General features: G+C 48.9%; 1 protein-coding gene across 1 annotated transcript; it reads right to left on the reverse strand.

Annotated features, from left to right (window-relative positions):
- Nucleotides 1-1,243: 1,243 nt before the first annotated feature.
- Nucleotides 1,244-13,037, reverse strand: PGAM2 (phosphoglycerate mutase 2). The gene is made up of 3 exons (XM_085636025.1): nt 12,397-13,037; nt 10,999-11,179; nt 1,244-2,761 (listed from the first exon to the last, which is right to left on the reverse strand). Exons 1-3 carry the CDS (start codon nt 12,805-12,807, stop codon nt 2,592-2,594), a joined length of 762 nt encoding a protein of 253 aa, XP_085492151.1. The 5' UTR covers nt 12,808-13,037; the 3' UTR covers nt 1,244-2,591.
- Nucleotides 13,038-27,077: the final 14,040 nt, after the last annotated feature.

Genomic DNA, 27,077 nt, shown 5'->3' on the forward strand with positions numbered 1-27,077 from the left:
TTAACAGCTCTGAAGAAGCGGCAGTTCACTTTAAGCCATGAAAGACGTGTTTCCGTTGTACAACATCAAAGAAACCCATTATTGCACTTGATATAAATAGAAAGTGACTCTGTTAAAATGTTTAATTGTTTGGCTGTAGCACATCAATAACATTTAAACAAGCAACACTGAATTTTGGAAGTGATGTTATGTATGTAAAGATATGAATTTGTAAAATGAAAATGAAGGGCCAATGAAATTAATATTGTACTAACATTTTCAAGAAACACATTTTATTGTTTCTTAATTCAAAAAGTGTTATTATGGGTTTTTTTCTGGACTCTCCGCTAATTTGTAACATTAACTGTTACAGTGGCTCTGTTTTTTTTTCTAGGGTTTTACAAACCCGGTGGGTTGAGTCCAGCCAGGCGTTTATTACCCAAAACCCCTTGGCTTTTTTTTTATTTTTTTTTATTTGGACGTCCTAACTGATCAAGAGTTATCTGTAATCCAGCAAATTCAGGTGAGGTTCTTGTTTATTTTATAGCTTAATCTTCTGAAGAAAATGTTGTCCTTCATGTCCCTCACATGATGAATAGGTCTTGCTATTCGAATTGTGTATCCAGGCTAATTTCTACTGCTGCAATACAAGTTTCCTTGGCTTACCTGATGTTGCAACATTTAAACTCCAAAGTCTCGAAAATCTGTGTGCAGTCTATGCATTTCTGACCATGTTCCAGCAGCCTCTTGCACACTGCACTGCGTTGTAAAGACATGCGTTGTAAAGGCTGCATGGTAAAAGCACTGCATGGTTAAAGCATCATTGTAAATGTTGTTTCTCCCGCCACAACTATGGATCTCTACCCCTTCCCTGCTTAACTGTATAGCCTGTTTTCCTCATTTCACGCAAGCTTTGAAAAGATATGTTATCTGTTAGCTGATAGCCTTTGCCTCCCTCTGTTTCCCTACGTCGCTAGTGCCAAGATGCCTCTGGGTGAACTTGCCCAGCCCAATAAATGAATAAGTAAATAAAATGCATTTATTAGCTCCCTGACGCCGAATTTGATATTGCCTTGTTGGTTGAGGCTTGGCTCTTCGGGACTCTTGCATGCCATCCTCGCAGGCGATCCATAGTGGACGCGAAGAGCACATTATTTGTCGAAGAACCAGAAATGGAAGATATATACATATATAACCAAGGAACAGATATTTGGAGTAAAGTTTAATAACCTATACTTGTGTAAACATATTCATTTGCACAATATTTTGGTATTTGATATTTAGCTTTATTTTTTTTCGTCCATGATATTCTGGTACTCTGTCCAATCAATGCCAGCGCCTCTCCAATCACAGTCCAGTCATCTTGTCCTTTATCACGTGTTGAGCCTCATCTTTGTACTACATTGGCCCCACCAATGCAGCTTGTATATATTTAGCAAGGCTCTGTGATGAATGCATGTTAAACTTGTAATAGTAAAACTAAATATCAGGTTTTTTTTCTGATTGTAAAGCTATTACAATACCATATTGGAGTTCTTGTGACTTAATAAACTATTCAACCTTCGTCGTCCTTTAATGGCGGTAAAAGTTTGTAATTCAGTGTGCCACGTAATGTATTCTCTTTTGCATTTTAATATTGTCTATGCACAGACAGTAATGGTTTCAAAACCCATAAGTCACAGGAATTTTGTCCCACCCATAAACTATTTCCATAATTGAGAGGAACTGCCTGGTTCCATAATTAATGGAAACTGCATAATTCCTGTGAAAATCGGATTTCAACCAGTAGTGATGTTTTACAGGCAATGTAAAACATTAAATACATTGAAACCTATATTATCCTTTATCAAAGGCATGTTCCGGTTCTATTGATCTTTAATAATTACTCACCTTTCCTCCTTGTGCTTTATTGTCATGCCCCATGAAGAGACTAGAATATTTCATAGAAACATAAAAGGTGTAATCTGTTATTGTACTTCTACATCTTTACTAAATATGTCCAGTTCCACTAGTCTCCACCCTTCACTATACTGTGTGTAGATCATCATGCCTCTAATATCTCTTCTCTCATGTGATTAAAAATGTGTGTTTAGTTGCAGGATGCAGCCATTTTGACCTAGCTAATTCACTTTTTCCTTCTTTTTTTTCTTCTTGCGGTCCCTCAAAACCATAAAGTGAACCAGACAAGTTATTTTTTGTGGGGTCTTGGGTATTTTATTAGGAAGTATAACATCATGGCGGACAGCTAGATTGCATCTGTTTCTTTGTTTACAATATTGATAATGTTTCCTCTTTGGAAAAACTAAAATACAGGTGAACTGGAGGTAGACCAGCCCCAGGGGAAAGCAAGAGCTTTCCAAAAAGACCATTACCTCTCAAAAGTTATTAAGAACTGGGATAAAATCAATCAGTTGTAGGTTTTCTAACTACCTATGACAGACCCTATCCCAATCTTTCCCGCCTTTCAGAGCCACTGATTTGTTGAGAAATCTCAACTGACCAGTCTATATCTGGAATTAAAAAGTGTGACATTTGGGAGCCCAGTCCATTTTGGGCGCTGGAGATGAGTGGCTCCAGTGGTAGGGTGAAGCCTTGGCAGATCGTGATGGCCCCTACTTCTTAACCTTGCCTTGAGCAGCTACAGCCTCCATGGCCTTACGCACGGTCTCCTCATCGCCCAGGAACTGCATGGGTTTGATTGGCTTCAAGTTATCATCAAGCTCATATACGATTGGAATGCCCGTTGGCAGGTTCAGCTCCATGATGGCAGCGTCTGACATTCCTAGAGAGCGTATGGAAGAACAAATTAAAAAACATCTTTGGTGGTGTGCAGGTTCAGTAGATATTCCCACATATGAGATCAAGAATTCAAGTATAGCACAGAAGGGCATCTGGATACCACGCAACTTGTCAATTATAACTCTACTTTGGAAATTAACTTGAAAACCTTTGTTTCATTATAACAGTGTATTTAACAAAGATTAGGGCTACCTTACATCAGGACATAACCTAGGTCAGTAAACTATTTACTACAACAGTGACTCCTCTGGGAATGGTTTCAAGTGTATACATTTCCAAATTATTCTGGCAGTCAATATGTGGATAACAATAACACTGTAGTGAGAAAAAAACATATTGTATTAATTTGTCTTAGTAACATTTAAATAAGTAATTAAAATAATGATCCAGCTCCCAAGTATAGTGCCAGAATATAAGCGAGTGTTGGCAAAGTCAGTAGGTTGCACAGGTGCAACCTATTGCCTTTGTGAAAGCACATGAATCCACAGTGGTCTTCTTTGAATGGGCTTGGGAAACCCCTTTCTAGGTTCCTGTTGTATATACAGGCACATTCAAGAGCAGCCATCTTGAAATGGGTAAAAAACATTTTAAGACGGATGACTGCTGATAGTGCAGAAGGTGCCAAAAAGTTAATAAAAAATTAAACTTGAAGTCAGAGAGGAAAGGGGATACTCAGCGCGAGGTGGAAGAGGATAAATGGAGGAGTAGGAATTGGGGGAGGGATGTTAAAAAGAAAACTGAGTGGGAAGGGGAGGGGCAGGGGAAGCAAAGGGAAGGGGTTAACACAGGGAGAGAGCCGGGGTTAGTAAAGGGGGAAGCAACACAAGAGCGAGAGAGCAGGAAAACACATACACTCCCATGGAGTGCTTAAAGAAAACAAAAGAAAAAAGTAGTTCCATGAATGCAAACGGGGAAGGATATAAGTCAGGCAATCAGAACACTGTGAGACCAAAACGCTCCCGGGAAGGACAAACACAAAAATAGAGAGACAAGCATTGAATCAGGAATCGACAACTGGGATGGACAATAAAGCTATCTAATCATTACCAAGTGCCTTACTCAAAGCATTTCTATGTTTATTGGAAACAGAAATCAAGGCCAAAGCTTTTGGTAATCAAGATATAAAAATGCTTTAGCATGTATACAGACTGAGTGCCACACCTTCTCCTAGGACTAGCAGTTCTTCTGTGAGTGACAATGCTATGAGAGGTCCTGCCACGGGATGCACTGCACTCCCCGCAGGTTTGTGACCTGCCTTCAAACACTTTCAAAAATCGTGAACGAATTGAATAGGTGCAAACCCTCTGGACACGTAAACATTTTGATACCCTTACAAGAGCACACATCATATCAACAGTTTTGCCCTTTATTCTCAGCCCTCATGATGGCCCTTAGATTAACAAGTTACAGGGGTCAAAATGTCAACCAACTTAGAGAGGGACAAAGAGCACTCAGTAACTCTGTGGGGTTTGGGGGTAACTGACAGAACTATTAAGAAATAGCTTTTCCTCTGAAGTGAATTGTGTCATCACTCTCGTTATACGTTTTGATGCATTTGCTATATTCTGTCACTGCATGCCCATGAGCACAGGTAAATGTCTTCTGCATGTCAAGGCCATTGTTTCTTTTGCCTACCCATGCAACACATGGCAGACCCTGACAGGGGAAAACCAGTGGCTCCACATAGGGCGGGCTATCACCACTTAACCTTGCATCCCTGTGCCAGATGGGTTGTCAAGTTATGTTATGTTATGTTATTTAGATTTGTTACAGCGCACAATTACCCTGAGGTGTCTTGGCGCTGACTGGTCTGCAGCACGACCAGGTCGCCCTTAATTTCTATAAATCCAGGTTTTAAGCTCTTTCCTGAATGATAACACGGTGGGAATGGCCCTAATATAGGGGGGGGAAAACTGTTCCCGAGTTTGGCTGTTCTGGTGATAAAGCTCCTTCCGCCACAGTTAGCCTTCCTTACTCTGGGAGTCGCAAGAATTTGGGTTCTGAGCGAACGCAGAGGTCTGCTAGGAGAGCACCACTGGAAGATGTGTCTCAGAGTTTTTAAATGTCTGCAACTTCTCACTGGAAGCCAGTGGAGCTTTCTGGTTTCAGAGGAGCCTGGTTGGAATTCAGGCAGTCCCACTATCATTCTAGCAGCAGCGTTTTGTACCATCTGGAGTCTATTAGTGTGTTTTTCCTGAAGGTTCATGTAAAGACCTCTACATTAGTCTGCTTTGGATAGTACTAGAGCAATGATGACAGTATTTTTGCAATTTTCTGGAATGAAGGCAAGACTTTTTTGATCATCCTCAGAAAGTAAATGGATGACGAGACTACAGCCGACACCTGAGCACCATAGTTAAGATTGTTGTCAATGTGTACACCCAAATTCTTGGTTTGGCCACCGGGGTAGGAAGGGGACCTAGCTCAGCCGGCTACCAGAAGGGAGACCAGGCTGAGGAGAGGTTACTGAAGGTAACCATCTCAATTTTCCCTGACTTAAGCTTCAGACAGAGACTGTAGATCCATGAGCTGATTGCTCTCATACAGTCCCGGAACTGAGTGGAAACTGTAGGATCGTTGTTGAAGGCTGACACATCTAATTGTGTATCGTCAGCGTAAGAGGTAAGTGAGAAATCAAATCTTTTAATAAGGGTAACCAATTCAGAGACATAGATGCTAAAAAGTGTGGTACTAGGCGAGGCTCCCTGAGGGGCCCGCAAGGAAGAGAAAAAGGGGACCCAAGGCCACTGATTGAAGTTTATTAGAGAGAAAGGAGATCAGAAGAGACAGCGCTTTGTCCTTGGAACCAAGTTCAGTCAGCCGGTTCATCAAGGTTTTATGACCCACCGTATCAAAGGCTGCTGAAAGGTCAAGAAGGATAAGAGCTGCAGAGCCTCCTGTGTCTAATGCAGCTCTCATCTCCTCTGTGGCCTTAATTCGGGCAGTTTTGGTGCTGTGCCCGGGTCGAAAACCGAACTAAGTCAGGTCCAGGAGATTATTTGCATGAATGAACTGAGCAAGTTGCATGTTCAGTATCTTCTCCACAATTTTTGCCGGGAGAGGAAGGCAGGAAATGGGGCTATAATTGTTAGAGTCTGCTGGATTCAGATTAGGTTTTTTAATTTATGGGAGAATTTAGGCTTTTTTCCAGCTTGAGGGAAACCTCCTGTAGAGAACATGATTTTAAAGATAGCTGAAAGGTTGCTATCACCTTAGGAGCCAGCTTGAGTATGCCAGGTGGGCAATGATCATGTGGAGAGACGGATTTTGAGCTGTTGATTATATTGGCTGCTTGGTCAGGGGAGGCGGGTAGGAATTCAGTAGAGGTGGCGTGAGAGGGTTTTGACTTGATGGTTTAGTCCTTATCTTCTAGCTTAGAGTCGTTTTCAAAATTCTGGAATATTTGTTTGATTTTGTCCTTGAAGCTGTGAGCCAGGGTGTCCCAGAACTGCTGGCCGCAAGCAGCAGTATTATTACTAGATAAGGAGGTGAGCTTCTTTACAACCTGAAATAGCTCTTTAGTAGAGTCTGCAGCTGAATTGATTTGTTGTTTGCAACAGTAACTTTTTTCTTTTATAAGGAGATTTTTATACTAGTCAATGCAAATTTGTAGGGGTGCTTCTCATGCTCATCCTAGGGCGTGCGTCATCGTCTTTCCTGTATCCTGCTGGCTTGTTTTTCCAGCATGAGTGCTTCGGAGAACCAGGGCGCGGAGGGTACACTTCTAGTTGTGGGAGAGATTTTGGGTAGCACAAGCTTAGAAAAGGTGGAATTAAGCCAGTCCGTGTAACAAGTGGATTCTAACTCTGCATCGGAAGCGAGAGTGGGTTGACACTGGAGCAGATGTTGCGTTATAGTGTATTTATCTATTTTACTCCAGACTCTATGGCATCAGAGAGCACCTGATTTCGAGGGCAAGAGGATGTCGTAAGAATATTCAATCCAAACATAATGACCTGATGGTGAAGGGTTTCTGAAGGTGGAGTCAGCTCAGTGGAATCTCTTTAAAATCTGTTGGATGAATAAAATGCCCTTCACTGCACCCTCTAACAATTAATTATCTTCCTTAATTGAGCGTGCATTGGAGGCCGCACCATAGCCTAACCAGAGAATTAAATGGAAGGATACCAAACTCTTGGTGTTCAGGAATGCTCAGATACACGCAACATCCCTGTCATAATGTTCTGCTCAAGTAATGTTTCAGCTGGCACTTGAAAAACACGATTTAGATCCTCTTTTCCACCAATTGGATAATGTATCACAATGTTTCGTTTTAAAAATGATTTATAATTATAACTTCACTTCATTTAACTCATTTTCCTTTTTCTCCGACAAGATTGACATGTCTTCTGCTTCTATTTTACAAGACATCTTAACTCAATACTATCGCAGATCAACGCTTTCCGGAACTTCTCATGCTGCTACCCCAAGATCACACATTTCGGGCATGATCATGATCTTGGCGGATGGAATACACTGTCACAAACGTGACGGTTATCCGTCCGACATAGTACAAGTTACACTGAATAAAATGGAATTGTAATTTGATTGATGGGATATCTGTCATGTTTGTGAGGGAGTAACCCTGTTCGCCAAGATTGTAATCAGGGCCTTGTTGCTGCTGCTTGCAGCCAAACTATCGAACTCACCTTTCATTGACTCCATGTCCCTGGTATTGGCCACACCATTGACACCAGGATATACCAGTTGTTCCTTCTCCACCTGATTTCCGTGCAGGCTGTTCAGCTTCTGCTGTTGTTGTGATCTTTGTGGCTTCAATTCCAACCCATGTTAAAGGTGTGATGCCTGCTCTTTAGTGAAAGCAAAGCTGTCACATCCTTTACCTGCTTGTTTCTTCTGCATGTAAAACATACTCATTTTTTTTATTAATGGTGCAATTGGGTATTAGGTGGCCAGTTCGGTAATCAGTGGAATAAACAAAATGCCCTTATTGCACTCTCTCTATTTAACATTTGTTTTGGTTCCTAAATGAAGCTCCCTTCACCGTGGAGGCCACTCCGAGGCCTGAACAGCGGCTAAAACGATAGGAGACAAAGATCCTGGTGTCCAGGACGCACCTCTCGTGCACAAGAAACTCTTGGAATCTGTGCTCTACAGACAATGATGAAGGGAAAGCATATGTTTAGCATTTTGTAATTCTGTTTTAATCTGTTGAATGGGTGGGGGCCACGAGAGGCGAGCATTAAGGCAATATAGTTATGATGGTTCTAAGCCACACGCCCGCTTTGCAGCGAGGGGCCAGTGACCCCCTCAGAAGGACGCTGACCTTTACAGGAGACCCTTGGCACGCGCCGGTGCTGGAGGTGTGACACGGGGAGGGGCTGTACGTGCGCGTCCGCTTGTCGTCGGCGGGAGTGTAGAGTTCTGGGGTGGGAGCTCCAAGCTATGGAGTATTTATAGGGACGGGAGACTGACTGAAACACGAGGAGGCCTAAGAAAAGCAACCTGACCTTCAGGAGTCTGCGTTAGGGTGCGCGGTGCGGGGGCAAAGTGGGTGAAGGACGGGGCGTGCCTTCAGGAGGTCAGGCAGCCTAGGGGACACAGCGGCCGGTGCACATGGGGTGGGTGAGAGGGCGCGCGGGTCGAGCGTGCGTGGCGTCACCGGAGGAGGAGGGATATTGGTGTATGGTGACGACGTGAACTAGGAAGTTCACATTAGTATGAGCAGGGTGAAGAGAGAGGGCGTGAACTAGGAAGTTCACATTAGTATGAGCAGGGTGAAGAGAGAGGGAGTAGGAGAGGGTGGAGGGACAGAAAGGTGGAAAGACAGAGCGAAGAGGGTGGAGGGGCAGAAGTATGTATGCCCAGAGGGGGCCAATTCTGTGCAGCGCACAAGGAGGTCAGCGAAGAGGGAAGTGAGACAGGACTATCTGGAGAATATTTACTAGAAAATGACACGGCGCTGCAAGGCATCTTGCTGCGCCGAGCTGCGTCATTAGGAAAGCGAAGGGATGCATCGTATTTACAGCAATATGAAGCATCTCTGTGCTTTCCTCTGCACTGGCACACAATTGGCTGCCTAGCGCCAACGCAGGCACCTTGGTGCAAGGGTGCCTGCGTTGCCGGGATGATTGTTTTTGTGCAGGAAGGGACGCCTTCCTGCACAAAAACAATAATTGATGACGGTTTCTTCCCGTGTGTGCTCTTCCTGTGTGTGCTGAATGCAGCACACATACAAAGAACAAAAAGAGGGAGAAATTAAGGTATTTCTCCTCGTTGTGCCACTTTAACCCCTCCCCTGGGGAGGTGTTAGAATCTGACACATTCCCAGGTTTACAGAACCTTGTAAATCTGGGAATGCGCCAGACTCCATGGGTGTTGCGTGGGAACACCCACAGCAATACCCATGGAACGTCCCTTTCACACAGAGTAATGTGTGAAAAGGGGCCAAATTTACAAGGCCATGAAAAGCCACGCAGGTTGTCTTTGTGTGGGCTTGTAAATATGGCTCAGCACTGGGCGCCACTGGAGTGTCAAAAAAGTGACACTCTGGTGGCACAGGGGCCTTGTAAATATGCCCCTCTGTGCGCAGAGAGAGTATTAAAGAGGGTGGACAAACCACTGTGGATGAAAATATGGGCCTGGACGAGGGTGAGGAGGGACAGAAAGGTAGGTTCAATGAGGGGTCCATAGAGGGTAGAGAGACAGAATGCCGGGTGCAAAGAGAGGACCTCGAAGAGGGCGGGGAGATGGAATTGTGCAAAGATATGGTTGGAAGAGGAGTGAGTGGGTAACACACACCTGTCATGGGACAGATTGAGGTCTCTGGAGCAGATGAGTTACTCACACCAGCCAGCGCACAGATTGATGCCTCTGGATTTGGTGAATTATCCATACATTACATGGTACACTTTGCTATTTCTGGAGTGGTTGCGTTACTCACACATTGCATGGAATAGCTTGATGTCTCTGCAGCAGGTGAGTTAAACCAATCATGGGGCAGCTTGATATCTTTAATGTGGGATGGGGCAGTTTGACGCCTATGAAGTGGATGATTTACTCACACTTGGCTTGGGGACGCTAGATATCGCTGGATGGATGAGTTACACTTGGCACGGTCCTAATTGATGTCTCTGGAGTGGGTGAGTTACACCTGACATGGGCACCTTGATATCTTTGGAGTGGGTGAGTTACACCTGACATGGGTCTGATTGATGTCTCTGCAGTGGGTGAATTACACTTGACATGGGCACCTTGATTTCTTTGGAGTGGGTGAGTTACACCTGACATGGGCACCTTGATATCTTTGGAGTGGGTGAGTTACACCTGACATGGGCACCTTGATATCTTTGGAGTGGGTGAGTTACACCTGACATGGGCACCTTGATTTCTTTGGAGTGGGTGAGTTACACCTGACATGGGCACCTTGATATCTTCGGAGTGGGTGAGTTACACCTGACATGGGTCTGATTGATGTCTCTGGAGTGGGTGAGTTACACCTGACATGGGCACCTTGATATCTTTGGAGTGGGTGAGTTACACCTGACATGGGTCTGATTGATATCTCTGGAGGGGGTGAGTTACACCTGACATGGGCACCTTGATTTCTTTGGAGTGGGTGAGTTACACCTGACATGGGCACCTTGATATCTTTGGAGTGGGCGAGTTACACCTGACATGGGCACCTTGATATCTTTGGAGTGGGCGAGTTACACCTGACATTGGCACCTTGATATCTTTGGAGTGGGTGAGTTACACCTGACATCGTTCTGATTGATGTCTCTGGAGTGGGTGAGTTACACCTGACATGGGCACCTTGATATCTTTGGAGTGGGTGAGTTACACCTGACATGGGCACCTTGATATCTTTGGAGTGGGTGAGTTACACCTGATATGGGCACCTTGATATCTTTGGAGTGGGTGAGTTACACCTGACATGGTATGAGTGATGCCTCTGGAGTGGGTGAGTTACACCAGGCATGGGTCTGCCTGATGTCTCTGGAGTGGGGCACCTTGACATCTCCGGAGTTAGCTAGTTACTCCCACCTACTAATGTGCATCTTGAAGTCTAGAGGTCTAAGTGAGCTGCTCCCTCCAACCCTGGGGCAGAATAGTATCTAGGGAGAGGGTGAGTTACTCGCACTTGGCAGGGGAGCAGCTTGGTGTCTCTCGAGTGGGTGACTTACACCTGCCCTTGGGCACTTGATGTCTCTGGAATATACCTGGCGTCTCACCGCCAGCCCAGTCCCCGGCACTCACCGTCCAGGTGTTTGACGATCCCCCGCAGGCTGTTACCGTGGGCAGCGATAAGGACCCTCTTGCCGGCCTTGATCTGGGGGGCGATGACGTCGTTCCAGAAGGGGAGGGCCCGGGCGATGGTGTCCTTCAGGCTCTCACAGAGCGGGAGCTCTCCGGCCTTCAGGTCGGCGTAGCGCCGGTCCTGGCGGGAGAGAGGAGACGGGATGAGCTCTTGAGGGAGTTAGGCACTTCCCAAACCTTATTGTGCGTTGCGTGTTGCGTGGTACAGTGACACAAATATTGAAGGTAAAATAAGAACTCTTTTTGGAACGCAGAGCAAGTTAAGACATGGCAGGCAAATTATACATCATCGCTGAACTGCAACGCGTTTAAGGCGTTTAAATCAAAGCTGTTTGTTAAACGAATACTGTGTATTGACAAAACCTGTGTGTTTCAGATTATTCAATACGATAAACGTGCTAATATTTTTAGTATAAAGATGTAGGCGGGGTACACCACAAACAGGGTTATTGTCATATTGTGGCTGCAGTGCATTGACAGAACTGTGTGTGAAGTTGTGCTTTACAAGAAAGTTCTAGAATGGCATCGGAACAAAGGATCAAATGACTGTGCGCCTGCCATTATCAGAGCACCAGAGTGACGTGGCTCTACCTGGAGGTGCATTTGTGAAGCGGTGAGTGGGCGCTAGTAATGAATACCACTAGGAGCAGGCTCTCAAGAAGGGGGCTCGTTAGCAGCGCGGCGAGCGGGCGCTGGTGTCGGTAGGGCAGAGGAGAACGTCTTATGCCTGAGGTCCCTCAGCAGAGCTATGTGTTCTTTCCAGCTCTGACGCAGCAGGTGTGCTGGGGGACAGGGCCGGTGCGCATTGTTAGAGATGTGTATATATATATATATATATATATATATATATATATATATATATATATATATATATATATATATATATATATATATATATATATATATATATATATATATGTCCAAATATCAGAATAGTGTGCGTGGTGTGAGTCGAGATTGAGGTGCGTTGACAGAGCCGTGTAACAGCAGGGGGTGTGAAGATCGACCCTGAGGGTCTGTGGTGTAGGTCTCAGCTGGTGCAGGGGCGGTGATGCAAGTCAAGAGTGAATGACGTGAATTGGCAGAGGGTTGTGTGTGGGTTGAGGTGCATTGAGAGGGCTCCGCGTGTGGGTCTCAATTTTGAATAAAAGGAGGGTTCTGCAATCTTGAGTGGTGCGTTGGCGAGTGTTGTGTACACCGCAGTATTTGAATTGCAAAGGGGAAGCACAAATAGAGGTACATTGGCAGAGCTAGGTTTAGAGCCCCAGCAAGTCTTGGATGGAAACAGCAGTACCCGGCCTGCTGTTTCCGAGCCCACCCCAAGGGTCCACGCCTCACCTTGCTGATGTTCTGGTGGAAGGCGTGGGCCTCGTCCATGGGGGGCGGCGGCACGTCGAAGGAGCGCCTCCAGATCTTGACCTGCTCCTCGCCGTGCTTGGCCGCGGTCTCGGCCTTGTTGAGCCCGATCAGGCCCCCGTAGTGGCGCTCGTTGAGGCGCCAGGTGCGCACCACGGGCAGCCACATCTGGTCGATGGTGTCCAGGATGGTCCAGAGGGTGCGCACTGCGCGTTTCAGCACCGAGGTGTAGCAGATGTCGAACTCCATGCCGGCCTTCCGGATGGCCTCGGCTCCCCGCTTGGCCTCCTCGGCGCCCTTCTCGCTCAGGTCGGCGTCGAACCAGCCGCAGAAGCGGTTCTCCTGGTTCCACGTGCTCTCGCCGTGGCGCACGATGACCAGGCGGTGCGGCATTGCGGCTGCGGGGTTCACAACTAGCTGGCCTCGAGCTCTGAATACGCACGGTCACTTCACACGCTGTGAGGTGGTTCTGTGAGCAGACCGGCCTACCTCAAGCCACGAGCTCTGGAAACTGTTATTTAAGCACCGTTGCGAATTAGGAAAGTGTTGCTTGTGAAGTTCAGTTGCTTCCCAATGCCCGCCCTCTCACTTCAGTTCCCCCCACCAAAGGAATGCTGGCTGTCAGCCCCGTGCCAGAGGACAGTCTTATATATAGCTAGGAAGGCGGTCCCCACCCCGGGGGCTGTCCTGCACGCACACCCACTTTCGGTTTTGTCCTACATGAGGCCCATTCCTTGTGTTTGGCCTACAGGTAAGCTCACCCCTTCGGTGGGCTCCCCATACCCCTGTTAGTGAGCTGGGCCTACACGTATCCTCACCAGGGTTAGAGCTATTTTCCATGACTCCTCTGAGTTTGGCCTTCTCCTAACCATGCCCCAGAATTTTTTGGGCTTGTGGAGACTATCACCTTAGGGTTTGGACTACAAGGAACTCATTGCTGTGTGTGGCCTACTATAACCCCCAAGTTCCTTTCCCACTCACAGCGCCAACCCAGGGGATTAGTGCTGCTTAAGTCTTCATGGCACAGCTTTGCCCTAATTGTAAGTAACCCTCCATGTTGTTACCCCAACTCTCAAATTAGTCTGGGGTGGGGGGTAGTTCCTACGCATACCTCTACCCAGGGTGTGTTCCATTCCCAGTTTCCGCCCAGTGGGTTGTGTAAGTCTCAGCCCCTCACCCATGAGGTTTGTCTTATTTATGTGTCTAAAACCTGGAGTTGTCAAACTTATTGCTCTCAGATAGCCTACTAGGACTCACAGACCCCACTTCCCTAACCCTGAGTTTGCTCTGCTCACGGACTCCGCCCTGGGGGTTTCTTGTTCTAAGTCTTTGCTAGCGGAGGTTCACCTCTTGGCCCTTCCCTAGGGTTCTTCTCGCGCTCCCCACCACTATTACACCACTCCCCCAAAGAGCCACAGTGTTGGTCATACAGACTTCACGTGGCCACCACTACCATAGAGTCTGTTCTAATCACAGCAGTCAGTCCTACTTGCACCCCTCAGCCTGCTGCCCATGCAAGCTGAACGTCAGGACATGTGACCAATGGGAGTGCAGAGAACCGGCCGTCCGTCCCACGCGCCTCCCTCCTCCAAAGGGAGGGTCCTCCTCATTGAGTGACAAGTGTCTCGATACCAAAATAGCTCTTGGTGCAGAAGAGGCAAGTCTGAGCCCCCAGACTGCCCTTTCCAAGATAAGGTGAGAAGGCAGCTGCAGCTAAAGAGGGCGTAGTCGGGTGGCGCGTCATATCTGACCTTCACAGGGGTCATTTCATCTGACATTTAAATGACACGGGGTCGTGGACTGCCGGCAGTTCTAAAAGCATGCTCTATTTTCACCAGATACCGAGTCGCATGTAGACGAAAAGAGTTTCCGAAACGACAAGGCGAATATACCAACAATGACAAAGCCAATAGTCGTGGTTGTACAGTGAACATTTGTATGCTGTTGCACCAGAGATGTTTTAGTTTCGGTGTATAGCGACTTTGCATTCAGCGACAGGTTTGCTGAGAGTTCGTCAGATAAAAGTATTTAATCGTGGTGATTGACAACAGCACACACATTTTGAGAGACCATCGCAGACCAGCCAACTTAACACGCACATGCCTCTTGTGTGGGTGTCCAGGTGCTCGCAACAGAAAGCACTCATATCTGAATGTCTACTAGCATAACGCTGTCACTAAAGAGAGCACTACATGCACACCCATCATCATAGCAGAAGCGCGTCACATATTCGAGAAACACCATCCACAAAACGCTAACATCTAATACCACCATGCTTTGCAAAACAGCAAACCTCCAAGGACACCCATTAGAGTTGGAAACACACAAACAATATGTAGGTTTCACAATCACCCATCTCTCGGTTTCCCTGTCTCAATTAGAGGTAGGGAAATAGCTTATTTTCTGCTTTCAGAAACCCTTTCCTGGCAGGCCATATGCCACAGGACTGTCAGCTCGATGGCATCAAAGAGGCAGTCAATCAATCAATCAATCTGGGGTTTATAAAGCGTGCTACTCACCCGTGAGGGTCTCAAGGCGCTGGGGGGGGGGGGGGGGGGGGGGAGGTTGCTTCTCCGGTTCAGTCGAAGAGCCAGGTCTTGAGGTTCTTCCTGAACGTGTGCAGGGTCGGGGAGCGTCTGATGTTCACTGGGAGCTCGTTCCAGGTCTTGACTGCGATGTAGGAGAAGGCTCTTAAGCCTGCTCTGTTTCTGCAGATGCAGGGGGTCTCTGCCAGGGCGAGGTCGGTGGAGCGGAGGTTCCTCTTTGGTACTTGGAAGGAGACTCTCTCGTTGAGATATTTGAGTCCGATTTTGTGGAGGGATTTGTAGGCGTGGGTGAGAAGTTTGACAGTGCATGCGCTTTCACTTCCGGGCATCTGTCACCTTATAGTAGGTTTAGAGCTCGATCATTACTAACTATTGGTTGGCTTCATTGTCACTCTCATTACCTCCTCGTAAGTCTTCCTCGCCACATGATCAACTAAATGAGCTTCAGCTCCGCACCAGAACCCTCCAAAGCAAAAGTTAGCCTCCCATGCCTCCCATCCCTTCCCAAAATGGCCGGCCCATATCACCCTTGACTTCTATAAGAGGAGGGTCAGCCCAACCCCCAGCCTGTTTTTTTTGGTTCTGCGCTGACTCTCCAAGATGCGCTGTCAGGTAAATGTGTTACTGCTTTAGCAGGAACTTGGGTCCCCTGTTGGTGGCCCTGTTCTAGCGGGCCCCTGGGCTTGGGGACCTTCCCCCTTCCTTCCCCCGTTTTCCTCACTGTAGAAGCAGTTAGGCTCTGCCTTAGTGAGCCAGGGGTTAATAGGGGGTGGCCGCGGAGGTCTGGGGCTCTGCCTGTCGGCCCCTTCAGCCCCCATGCCCATGATGGCATTTTTGTTGGAGGTGCCTTCCCCAAGGGCCCCCTGTCTGTTGCAGTTAGAAGAGCGCAGCCTTACTTTGGTCAGTTTCTCCACCTGGTCCGGGCGGAGCAGCTTCCAGTTGTGCGTTTGGGATGGCGCCCAGTGGGCCATTCTCCGGCTCCAGGGCATGCTCTCCGATACTACACGTATGGCTGCAGGGTCCGCTGGGGTCTCGCTACAGCCTGCGTGAGTTGCGGCGAGGCCCCGCTTGATTTTTTTGAACTCAGAGGAGCTGCATGGGCTTACCTGGCTGGGAGTCCAGGATGTGCTCAGTTCCAGGCACCGTCTTCTGTCTTCCCGGCCTCGTCCGCCCGTGGTGCTGCACGGGCAGTTGTGCAGTCTTCGCATGGAGATTTTCCCGCATTTTGTGTTCGGCCTCCTGTGCGGCGGGTCCGGGCTTGTTTGGCTTTCCCGCGTGGCTGGTTGCTGGGCAACGGGTGCTGTGAGCCATTTGCTGCTCCCTGGACGTTTTTTTGCAGCATTTTTCACCTATTTAAAATCACACACTATAGCTGATTCAGTCTGTGGCTATTCTTTTTACTGGCAACCTATGTGTTTTCTCCTCTGTGTGGTGTTTCAGGCGTAGTTTCTCATGGAGCAGGGGACAGATCCTCCAGTAGTGGCTGGCTCTAGCTCCCAGGTCCCCGCTGAGGCGCTGTCTTTGCAGTCCATCCAAGATATGATCCACGCTGTGGTAACGGCGGCCTTTTCTGAGCGCGAATGGGGGGGCAGGGTCCCTCTTCCCCCAAGCGTCCATGCCTGGACCCCCCTCCCTGGTATCGGATGTTGATGGGGAGGATGAGGACCTCCGGGGTTGGTATGTCCAGGAGCAGAAACTTGTGTGATGTCCTACAGCACATCAAGGACATCATAGAGTTTCCTGCTCCCTCGGTTGATGAACTTTCAGAAGATTTCTTCTTGCAGTACCAGCGCAAAGAGCCTGAATCCCTTCCTCTACATTCTTCCATCAAGAAGGTGATTGAAAATGGGTGGCAGGAGGTCGATAAACAAGCCTTTCCTAGGTATCTAGCCAAGCGATACGCCATCCAGGACTTCGCCAAGGAGTTCCCTTCCTCCGTGAAGGTGGACTCACTCATGGCTGGGCTGGCAACTCAGGGCTCCATCATTTCTGAGGATGCTTCTCCTTTGGACCCGGTTGACAAACGGGTGGAGGCCTCGGCCAAGCGGGCCTATGCGGCAGGCAACTTTTCCATCCGTGCTTCTACATACGTGTCTTACACGGTCCAGTCCTCGTTGAAGGATTTCCAAGATTTGGCGGAGCTGCTGGACTGATATGGTGCCTCCCTTGGCACTGATGGAGCAACAAACTCATCTCCTATCGGACATTCCCTTTGATACCTTGGGGGCCGCGGCTGGTGGCACTGCGATTCAAGCTTGGCGTCAGGTCTGGCTGCGCCACAGGAAGGTGGATGCTGCCCAGAAGGAGATCCTGATGAAGATCCCCTTTTCGGGGTCTAAGCTGTTTGGTGCATCCTTGGAAGACATGGTTAAAAAATCAGCGGAGGACAGGAAACTGTTGGCCCCCATCCGGTCATCCAGGGGCCGTTTCTTTGGGCCCAAGAGGGCGTTCTCTTCCATGTCTGCAGCTAGGGGCAGTGTGCTCTTTCGAGTATGGGGTCGTGTCCAGGGCACCCCATTCTTCAACAAATCCCGGACTCAGCCAGCGGCCTCTTCCTCTGCCCCTAAGTCTTGACTATCTTCTGGTGCTGCCAGGGAATTGTCCGGTGGGTGGAAGCCTGTGCCTTTTCATCTCAGCTTGGGAGTCCTCCGTCACAGATTTGTGGGCTCTCCGAATTGTCCATGATGGGTTTTCTATTGTGTTCAGCTCCACTCCTCTGGACACTTTCCACGCCACCCCTCTGCCTTCCTCTCCTGCTGGACGGCATTCAGGATCTTCTCAGCAAGGGGGCAATTTGGCCTGTTCTGCCGCCTCAGAGGGAAAGCGGCATCTATTCCATCCTGTTCTTGCTGAGTAAGGTGTCTAGTGACTTTTGCCCTGTTCTGGACTTGAAGCCGGGTGATTCGTTCATTCCCCATGTTAAATTCAAAATGCTCTCTCTGCAGGAGATTCTGCCGCTGCTCGTTAAGGTGATCGCTTCTCTGGATCTTCTGGACGCCTACCTCCATGTGCCCGTCTACCCAGACTCTCAGAGATTTCTTCGGTTTCCTCGTAGGGGCCTCCACTACCAGTTCCAGGTACTTCCCTTTGGTTTTTCCTCTGCCCGAGGGTTTTTACTAAGGTTCTGGCCCCTTTGGTGAGTATCCTCCACCGGGAGGGGATCAGGGTTTTTCCGTATCTGAATGACTGGCTGATTTCTGCCTCTTCTTTTTCCAAGGGGCTCCAGGTCAAGAGGGTCTGCGAGGTGCTGTCTTCCAATGGGTTCCTGGTCAACGTAAATAAATCTCAACTGTCGCCACCCCAGGACTTGGTTTTCATTGGGGGTCATCTGTATATGATCCCCGGGATGATGTTCTTGCCTCTGGAATGGCGGAACACCTTGTGGCGGGATCTGGGTTCTCTCCTGGGTCTGGATTCTGCTCCGGTCCGTCAATGGTTGAGGGTTCAGAGGTTTATATCCACTTCCATCAATGTACTGCCTTGGGCTCGCCTCCACTTGTACCCCTGGTAAATCATCTCCTGTCCCATTGGGATCCCTGCTCGGGGGACTACGAGGTTCCGGTGGGGGTGTCCCCTCAGATTCTAGCCGACCTGGGCTGGTGGTTGGCGGATGCCCATCTCTCCAGGGGTCTCCCCTTCCTGGTCTCCCCATCTGGGTTGGTCACGACCGATGTGAGTCACCTTGACTGGGGGGGGGGCAACCCTAGGTGCTTGGTCTGTTCAGGGTCGGTGGGATCATCTTCAGGCACGGTGCTCCTCCAACTTTCGGGAACTGAAGGAGGTTCTGATGGCATGCCGTGAATTTGCCCCTTGCCTCCAGGGTCAGCATGTGTTGATTTGGATGGCCATTCAGGTGGTGCGGGGGTACATCAACCATCGGGGGGGGGGGGTGCCGGGTTCGCTCTCTTTGGCTGCCTACCCAAGAGCTGATGTCCTGGGCGGAGTCTACGGTCCTGTCCCTCAAGGAGGTGTATCTCCTGGGGAAGGAGAATGTGGAAGTGGACCACCTGAGTCGGGTGTGTCCTCCTCTATCTGTCCTCTCCCTAAGACTCTCGGTGTTCAGGCGTCTGGTGGCTCTGTTTGGCTTTCCGCGGATAGACTTGTTTGTGGATGAGTTCAATGCTCTCCTGCCCTGTTTCTGCATGCTCCATCCGTGCCCGGGTGCCTGGAGGGTGGATGCGTTGTCGTTCCCTTGGCCGCATGGCCTCCTGTATGCTTTCCCCCGTTTCCCTTGATCCCACGATTCCTGTTCAAGATCCGTGTGGAGAAGGCACTCGTCCTGTTGGTGGTTCCCGGTTGGGTTGGCTGCCCCTGGTTTCCTCTTCTGTACGAGCTGGCTGTTCAGGAGTGCTGGCCTGTTCCGCATCTGCCCTACCCATTGTGGGGACCCCCGCTCCCTGTGGGGATGTTGCGCTGGCTCCTTCTACAGGCTTGGCTCTTGAGAGTGTGACCTTGCTGGCTCAGGGGTGTTCCGTGGGGATGGTGGCCTTGCTGCAGGGTTCACGCAGGTCTTCGACTCTGCTGTCTTATTCCCGCCATTGGTCTTCCTTTTCTCATTGGTGCTGGCTGAACGGGGTAGACCCTGTCTCGGTGGATCCCTTGAGGGTCCTTGATTTCCTTGCTGAGAGGTTTTCCCTGGGTTTGGCTCCCTCCACTCTGCGGGCTCAGTTGGCGGCCTTGCAGGCTTTCCGCAGTCCCGGTCTGGACGTCCTCAATCCTTTGGTGCCTCACTTGCTGCTATTTGCCTGGCTTCTCCCTGGGATCTTCAGTTGGTTTTGCAAGCCCTCCAGGGTGCTCCCTTTGAGCCGCTGAGCTTGGTGGATTTGAAGTTTCTCACCTTTATGTGGTGTTCTTGGTAGCTATTGTCTTGGCTGGTAGGATGGGCGAACTGAGGTCTTTCCTTCGGTCTCCTCCCTTCTTGCAGGTTTTCCCGGCCTGTCTGGTTTTGCACCCTGACCCCCGTTTTCTTCCCCAGGTCCCTTCAGTTGTGAACTGCTCCCGCGAGGTGGTCTTGCCTTCTTTTCCCCCGGGGGTTGACTCAGGTTGACTCAAGTTCAAATGCCTCTCTGTCCCTGCTGGATGTTCGGCGGGCGGTCATGGTTTATCTGGACCGCACGGCCGCCTTCTGTTGTTGTGACAATTTTTTTGTGACTTTTGGTCCGGTCCGGTCACAAGGCTTCCATCTCCACATTGAGTCGATGGATTAAGCAGGCTATCTTGCTGGCCTATGGGTCCCAGGAGTCTGAGCTACCGGCCGGGGTTGAGGGTTGTTCCACCTGGAGCCTCTCTGTGTCTTGGGCCTCATTTAAGGGGGTTTCTAAAGGAAGATATTTGCAGGGCGGTGACCTGGGTCTCCCCGCACATGTTTTTGGATGGTTCTCCTCCTGGGGATTTTGCGGAGACGGTTCTAGGTGCTGGGTCCACCTTCCCTTGATTTGGCCTTCTGGGTTTGGCCTGTGTGGTTTGTTCTGTGTATTTTGGTACTCTGGATTAAATCCTGTTTTTGTTATCATGTACTGCTTATCAGTGGTTTCTTGTTTGCTATGAAGCCTCTTGGCTTGGGTATGTGCTCACTTTGTTGATCATGTTATGAGGAAGACTTACAAGGAGGTAATCCCCTGGTTACTTACAGTAATCTTCATTACTCCGAGTATTGTCTTCCTCGCCACATGAGTTCCCATCCCTCCCTCCCTGAGGTGCTATTGGCTTCCTATTTGGGCTTGGTAGGTCTTCAGGCTGGGGGTTGGGCCGACCCTCCTCTTATAGAGGTCGAGGGTGATATGGGTTGGCCATGTTGGGAAGGGAAGGGAGGCATGGGAGGCTAACTTTTGCTTTAGAGGGTTCTGGTGTGGAGCTGAAGCTCAGTTCGTTGATCATGTGGCGAGGAAGACAATACTCGGAGTAATGAAGATTACCGGTAAGTAATCGGGGCATTTCCTTGCTTCTCTTTGGTCAGCGCATGCTGGCTTCACTTACACCTGACCTCGTATGCTTTTCCCTTCCACAGAGCATGGCCCAAGTACTTGTGCCCTTCCACTGCTCACACTTTTGGAGCTACTTTATTTCTTTTAGTTGAAGAATTCCATAAGAGTGTATGTATTTGCAGGGCATCTCGTTCACGTGTACTCCCACTCTCCTGTCCCTCTCCTTATTGTTGCTTGTCCCCTTCCATCGCTCTCTGTGTTATTGCTTTTCCTCCCCATGTTGTTGCTTGCCCCTCCCATTGCTCTCTGTGATGTTGCGTGCCATCTCCCATCCCACTTCGTGTTCTTGCTTGCCCCCTTGTACCTTCCCATCCCACTCTGTGTTCTCGCTTGTCCCTTGCCACCATGCTCCTTTTGGTTGCTTGCGCCCCCACTTTCCTGACTTGCTCTGTGTTGTTGCTTGTCCCCTCCCATCCATCTCCATATTGTTGCTTGCCCCTCCCTCCTGTCTCTCTCTGTATTGTTGCTTATCTACTTCCACCGTCTCGGTGTTATCACTTGCCCCGGCCCACCCTTCTAATCCTCTCTGTGTTGTTGCTTGCACACTCCCGTCCCGCTTCATAACGTTGTCTGCCCCTCCCATGTTGTCCCGCATTGTTCCTTGCCCCCTACCACTCAGTCCCGAGTTGTTGCTTGCCCCACCCTTATTATTGCTTGCCCTGTAAGTGTGCGGAAAGCCGAAGGCCTTGTTCTGTATCCGCTCAACAAGTCATGCCGGGGGAGTTGTGGAAATGGGGGGTAGGGGGGAGGAGGGGAGGTAGCATGGGATAGGATTAAGGGTTTTATGTACCTGTCTTTATTACGTTATGGAACCGCAGAGGGTACTCACTGTTATTAGCATTGTTGCGGTGCACCTTGATATGAAAAGATGATGGTACGACTAATGGGTGGTATATCCCAGGATGTTACAATGGGTATGAGCAACTCTGTCTGTAAATCATCGCACACGAACAGTATTGTTTGTACAAGGGGGTTGGTGGATTACGATCTTAGTATGTGCGCGGAAGTTTCTGCTTGAAATGTTCCTGAAGTACTGTACAAGGTTATTTAATAAACATATTTTACAAAAAAAAAAAAATTGTTGCTTGCCCTCCCCTGTATTGTTGCTTGCTACTATGCAACATGGCTAAAACATTGTCAAAGGCAGTAGCTCCCATAGGCAAGACCTAACGGCTTTGCCAAGGCAGGTTTCCCTCCTTTGATCACTATGAAAGGTAAGGCATGTATGTCTCGGACAGGAAAAAAAACAATATCCTCCACATACTTGTAGAAAACGTCCAGCATATCAGGGACATTATATTTTATTTTCAAGAAGGGGGCATTAGGGGATGGTGACACTGGAGGCCTGCCACCTGGGCCTCGGGTGGGTGGTGCAGTCTGGGGAGTGCTGGAGCTCAGATTGGGTGTGGGGCAATTGGGGCAGAACTAGGGAGGTTAATCAATGAAGGATAAGGTCCCAGGGTTCTCTTTTTGGGTATGTGCGTCACAATGGAGGCTCATGACCTTTAAAAGTAGTGAGGCGTAATCTTAGGCTAAAATTCTGTGAATGAGCCTGACTTCTAGGTGGGTTCTGGGAGGGGGGGGGGGGCTCACTTAGTCCCACTCTGACTCACTCACTCTTACTTAGTGTCACTCAGTCTCATTCTTATTCTGACTCACTCACTTAGTCTCACTCATTCTCAGTTAGTCTGACTCAATCTCAATCATTCTTACTCACCCCCACTCACTCAATCAATTTCACTCTGATTTACCTAATCTAACTTAGTTTTATTATTTTCCACTTAGTCCCACTCATTCAGACTCACTCTTCCATTCATTCTATCACCCAGTCTCATTCTCTGACTCACTCAGACTTTGACTCACTGAGCCTCCCACAATATTAGTCACTCTCCCTTAGTCCCGCTACTTTTCACTCATTCTCAGTCAGTGAATCTTACTCTAATTCATTCAATCTCACTGACTCACATAGTCTCCATCATTGTCACTCATTCCTAACCAGTCAGACTCACACTGACAAAATCAGTCTCACTGATTCTCACTTTGTCTCACTCATTATATCTCACTCAGACTGTGACTCACTCAGTCTTACACACAGTAGCACTCGTCATTCTCCCTCACAGTTACATACACTGTAATTGTCCCACAAATAAACGCTCAATGTCCTTCACCCTCTTTGTCATTCTCCCTAGAGTAGCACTAACTGCCTTTCTCACACAGTAACACTCATTCTAATTCTGCCTCACAGTGACACTCACTGCCATTCTCCCTCACTGTAACACACTGTCATTCTACCTTACTCACTATCATTCATTCACACTCATATTCACCTTTCCTATGACTAATTGTCACTCACTGACTCCCTCCACTGATTCTTTTACTTTCCCACAAACACACACAGACACACGCACATGCTGTTTCTCACACATTCTTACCCACAAACACACACAACATACCCATAATCACAGTGCACAACATTTAAAAGCTTTAAAGTTTTTTTTACTTACTTTGCTGCAGGTCCGGTTTGGACTTTTGCTCCTTTCAGCTTCCGGTGCTAGGGCAAGAAACTGAAACCTCAAACCAGTGCAGGCGCAAAATTGAGGTTTTAGTCTCCTCTTTCACACCACCCCTACCCAACAGTACGACGAGTTGACAAAGGGAAGGGTGACAAGCTGATTGGCATGTAGCCACGGTCACAGCGGGGCTTGAGACTGCAGCGCCCGAGTATACTTTGAGCTGTGACACTTAGTGCATCACAAATGGGGGTGGCACAGATGAGTACTAGTTTTATACCAAGAGTGAGTAATACAGTAATAGATCAATATTCCCTCTTCGTATAATAAAAACAAACAGGCCAGAAAACAAGAGGGGTGTAGTCCCATAGCCCATTAAGAGGAGCCATGTTGGATATGGCCTTCTTAGGGGAAGTTGCCCCAAAACATTTTGCTTTTTAGGTCTCGCCTAGCGCAGCGCACATGCGCTGTTGTAGGAGAGGGCCTCTTGGAATCACTCCAGCTTCCAAGAGACTTCTCCGTGTGGGTCGGCCTCCTCCCACACATTCCATTGGCCTTTGAGTGTGACTTTCAAAAATTGAAAGCCCGCAATTGGCCAAAGGCGGGTGTATGTCCGCCTTCTCTCTAAACGTTGACTCTCATGGCCTAGTGGTCTCGGGAGCGAGCAGTAGTGCGGCAGGGTGCCAGCTGCATACCTTACATTGCTTGCAGCGTGCGCGCGCACCACTCGCGGGTTCGTTTTTAAAAGCTCCGGTTTTTACAGAGTGCATGTTCGGATATTTCAAGACTAGATTGGTCAATTACTCTTAACCTGTAAACTCTGTCTTTGACATAGAGGTTTATATCGTTACAGCACCAAAATGGTCGTTGACTCGTGGCCATCCTCATTGAATTAGAAGAGTTTGCATTGCTTTTCGTCAGGCGTTCGGATGACTGAGCGGAATTTTGAAAACTGGTTGGAGCTCCAAGTGAGTAGTTATTTATATAAGGGGAATGTGTTCTTTGTGCTAGCAGAAAGCTTGCGTGACTGACCACGGGTCTGAGAATTTGACGGGACAAGGGCTGAGGTGACATTTTGCTTCCTGTTCCGGGCAGTAAATGGGACACTTTCTGTTCTGACGTAGCTGCATGCTTAGCACAGATTGTAAACTTCAAAGAAAAGGATGTTAATACACCTCTGCTGCGAACTGTCATCGCTCCACAAATGACAGCTTTGATTCACAGTTGGGCTGTATTGGCCTTTCATCCTTCTGAGGTGCGGTTACCAGCGACACAATTTTCCAGTTCTTCTCTTTCCTTTAATAAGGTTATGCATTTTGGGAGGTGTAGTCTTTGTGTCATCAACCAATCTGAACACAATTATTTCTTTTGTAGGGAGAGCCCAGGCCTGTAACCTAGTGTCCATGATGACATGGACACTTCCCGCCATGTTCACCATGCCCTCGCCCCCCTCCCGTTGTCTGCATTTCCTTTCTTCTGTCAGCCATCCCACACCGTGACTCTGATCGCTATTTCTGCAGAGCGGCAGAGCACCCAGGATAATATGCAGCATGACTAACCACTTATACGGTCCCAAAGGTGAGACCTTTTGGCTATGCCAATGCTTGTTCTACCTGGTCTTTGCCGACTCTCTGTGCATAACCTTAGGAATGTGGGCACCTTCCCCCTGTAATGCAGAGGAAAGGTGTGTGTGCCTGCCTCAACTGCATTGGGCTGTGGATGCGTATATGATGGGTACTGGGTGCCATTTCTCCATGCGCCTTGTAAACCGGTACACCACATACCTGGGATAGGTACAGCATTGTCTAGGAGTGGGACGTAGCACTGAGTGTGCCACCCACCGGATAGTGATCTACTCCATATCGGGTCTGTCAGGACAGGCCTGTGGGGCACCAAGGACCCCCTGCCTATATTGGCATCAATTAAGCCTCATCTCACCCTGAGTGGGTTATCCCATACCATGAGAGCACCCCCCAGGAAACCCTAACCGGCTCCATGTGGGGGAAGGGGTAGGCCGAAGGCCAGGTGGGCACATATGGATGCTCCCAGCCCAGGTACTGAGGACCCCCCCAAATGGGGTTTTCCCTGCCTCCAATTTCAGCTCTACCCATGGATACTCCAGGGGTGTTGCTGATACTCTGGCGTGGCTTCAGGGGCATGCACACATCCTCACTGTCAAGGCCGCGTGGAAGTGCGTGTTCTTCCATGCACAGAGTAGGAAAAGGCTGTTGCGGAACATGGGCTGGTCTGCTAACGTAGACCGGGGTGTGCACACCAGCTCTTATGTTGTTTCGGATAAGTGTCCCACCTGCAGTGGCAGGCTGGAGGATGTGCTACGGCACCCATGACATTTTGGATAGGTGCCCAGCCTGCCATCATGGGACTGATGACCGTATACCTGCATCCCTGGTGTTCTATCTTCCGGGTTAGGCCTGCTGTTGCAGGCCTGTGTCTGTGCACTTGCACTGTGCCACCGGCATGGTGCCCCATCCACCGCTGCTGGCTGGGAGTGCTCAATCGCAACTGTAAGGGGGTCTGGATGGTCCAAGCAGGGTGGGGAGCACGCGCCTGCACCAAAGGTGCTAGGGCCTGGTAAGGCATATGCCCGGTCTGTCCTTGCTGCATGAAAGCACGCACCCATCCTATCCGTGTTGGGAAGTGCTGCTGATTCCATGTTCTGAAACACATGCTGATCTGTCATTGCAGATCGATAAGTGCGCACTGATATCTATCTTGAGTAAATTCATGAACAGCTTACCATTATAGGCCGCAGTGAATGTGCACCCGTACCTATGGTGCCCGTGATTGCGTTTTCTGCCTGCCAATGCATGCGAGCACACAGACACATGTATTAGTTAAACTTGTGTCCAGCCTGCTGTGCAGACTCGTACTGGCACACTTGCACTACTGGTCGGTGTATGTTTTCACTACCTATACGGCCTGCTCATCACATAAGTTAACATGGGGAAGTGGCTGACATACTTCGGACAGCAATAGTGGATTGCAATGGAGGACTCTGTTGTGCACATGGAGGATAACTGTCTGAATAGAGGCTTGCCTGGGCTGAGGGCCTGCTGAAGTGTGCTCTCCAAGGATCCGATCTCAGTCCTCGTGTTCTCTCAGAGATCCTAGGGACATCAACGTTCTCCCTAGAGGGACCTATACCATCTACCTGCAACATTTGGAGAGCGGTGCTCTCTCAAGTGACCACCTTGACTACTGAATCTCAACTGGTTGCGTGGTGGGAGCGTGGAACTAAGACTTGTGTCTAGAGACCGGATTGTCTAGTGCAGAGCACAGAAATCTTGCCCGCATCTCAGACGTGTGGTTCCTGTATGGCGGGGACCTCGACACTCAAAAGTGTCTAGTGGGTGGTGAGCAGATTCATTGGTTGTGGGACCCCGGGTGGCCCGTTTAATCGATCATGCCACATCTCTCTCATGTGACACTCTGACTGCATGCTCACTGCATGTGTTGTCCGATTCACAGGGTGCGGCTTACGGAGGTATGGGTGTATCTGGAGTAGTGCCTCATTATACCTCACTTGGCACTACTGAACTTGTCCCTGTGTGTGTGACCCAATTGGTGTAGTGCAGCTGTGTCATTGTGCACTGGACATGGTG

This window comes from Triturus cristatus, chromosome 11 (genome assembly GCF_964204655.1).
Source record: "Triturus cristatus chromosome 11, aTriCri1.1, whole genome shotgun sequence".
NCBI lineage: Eukaryota > Metazoa > Chordata > Amphibia > Caudata > Salamandridae > Triturus > Triturus cristatus.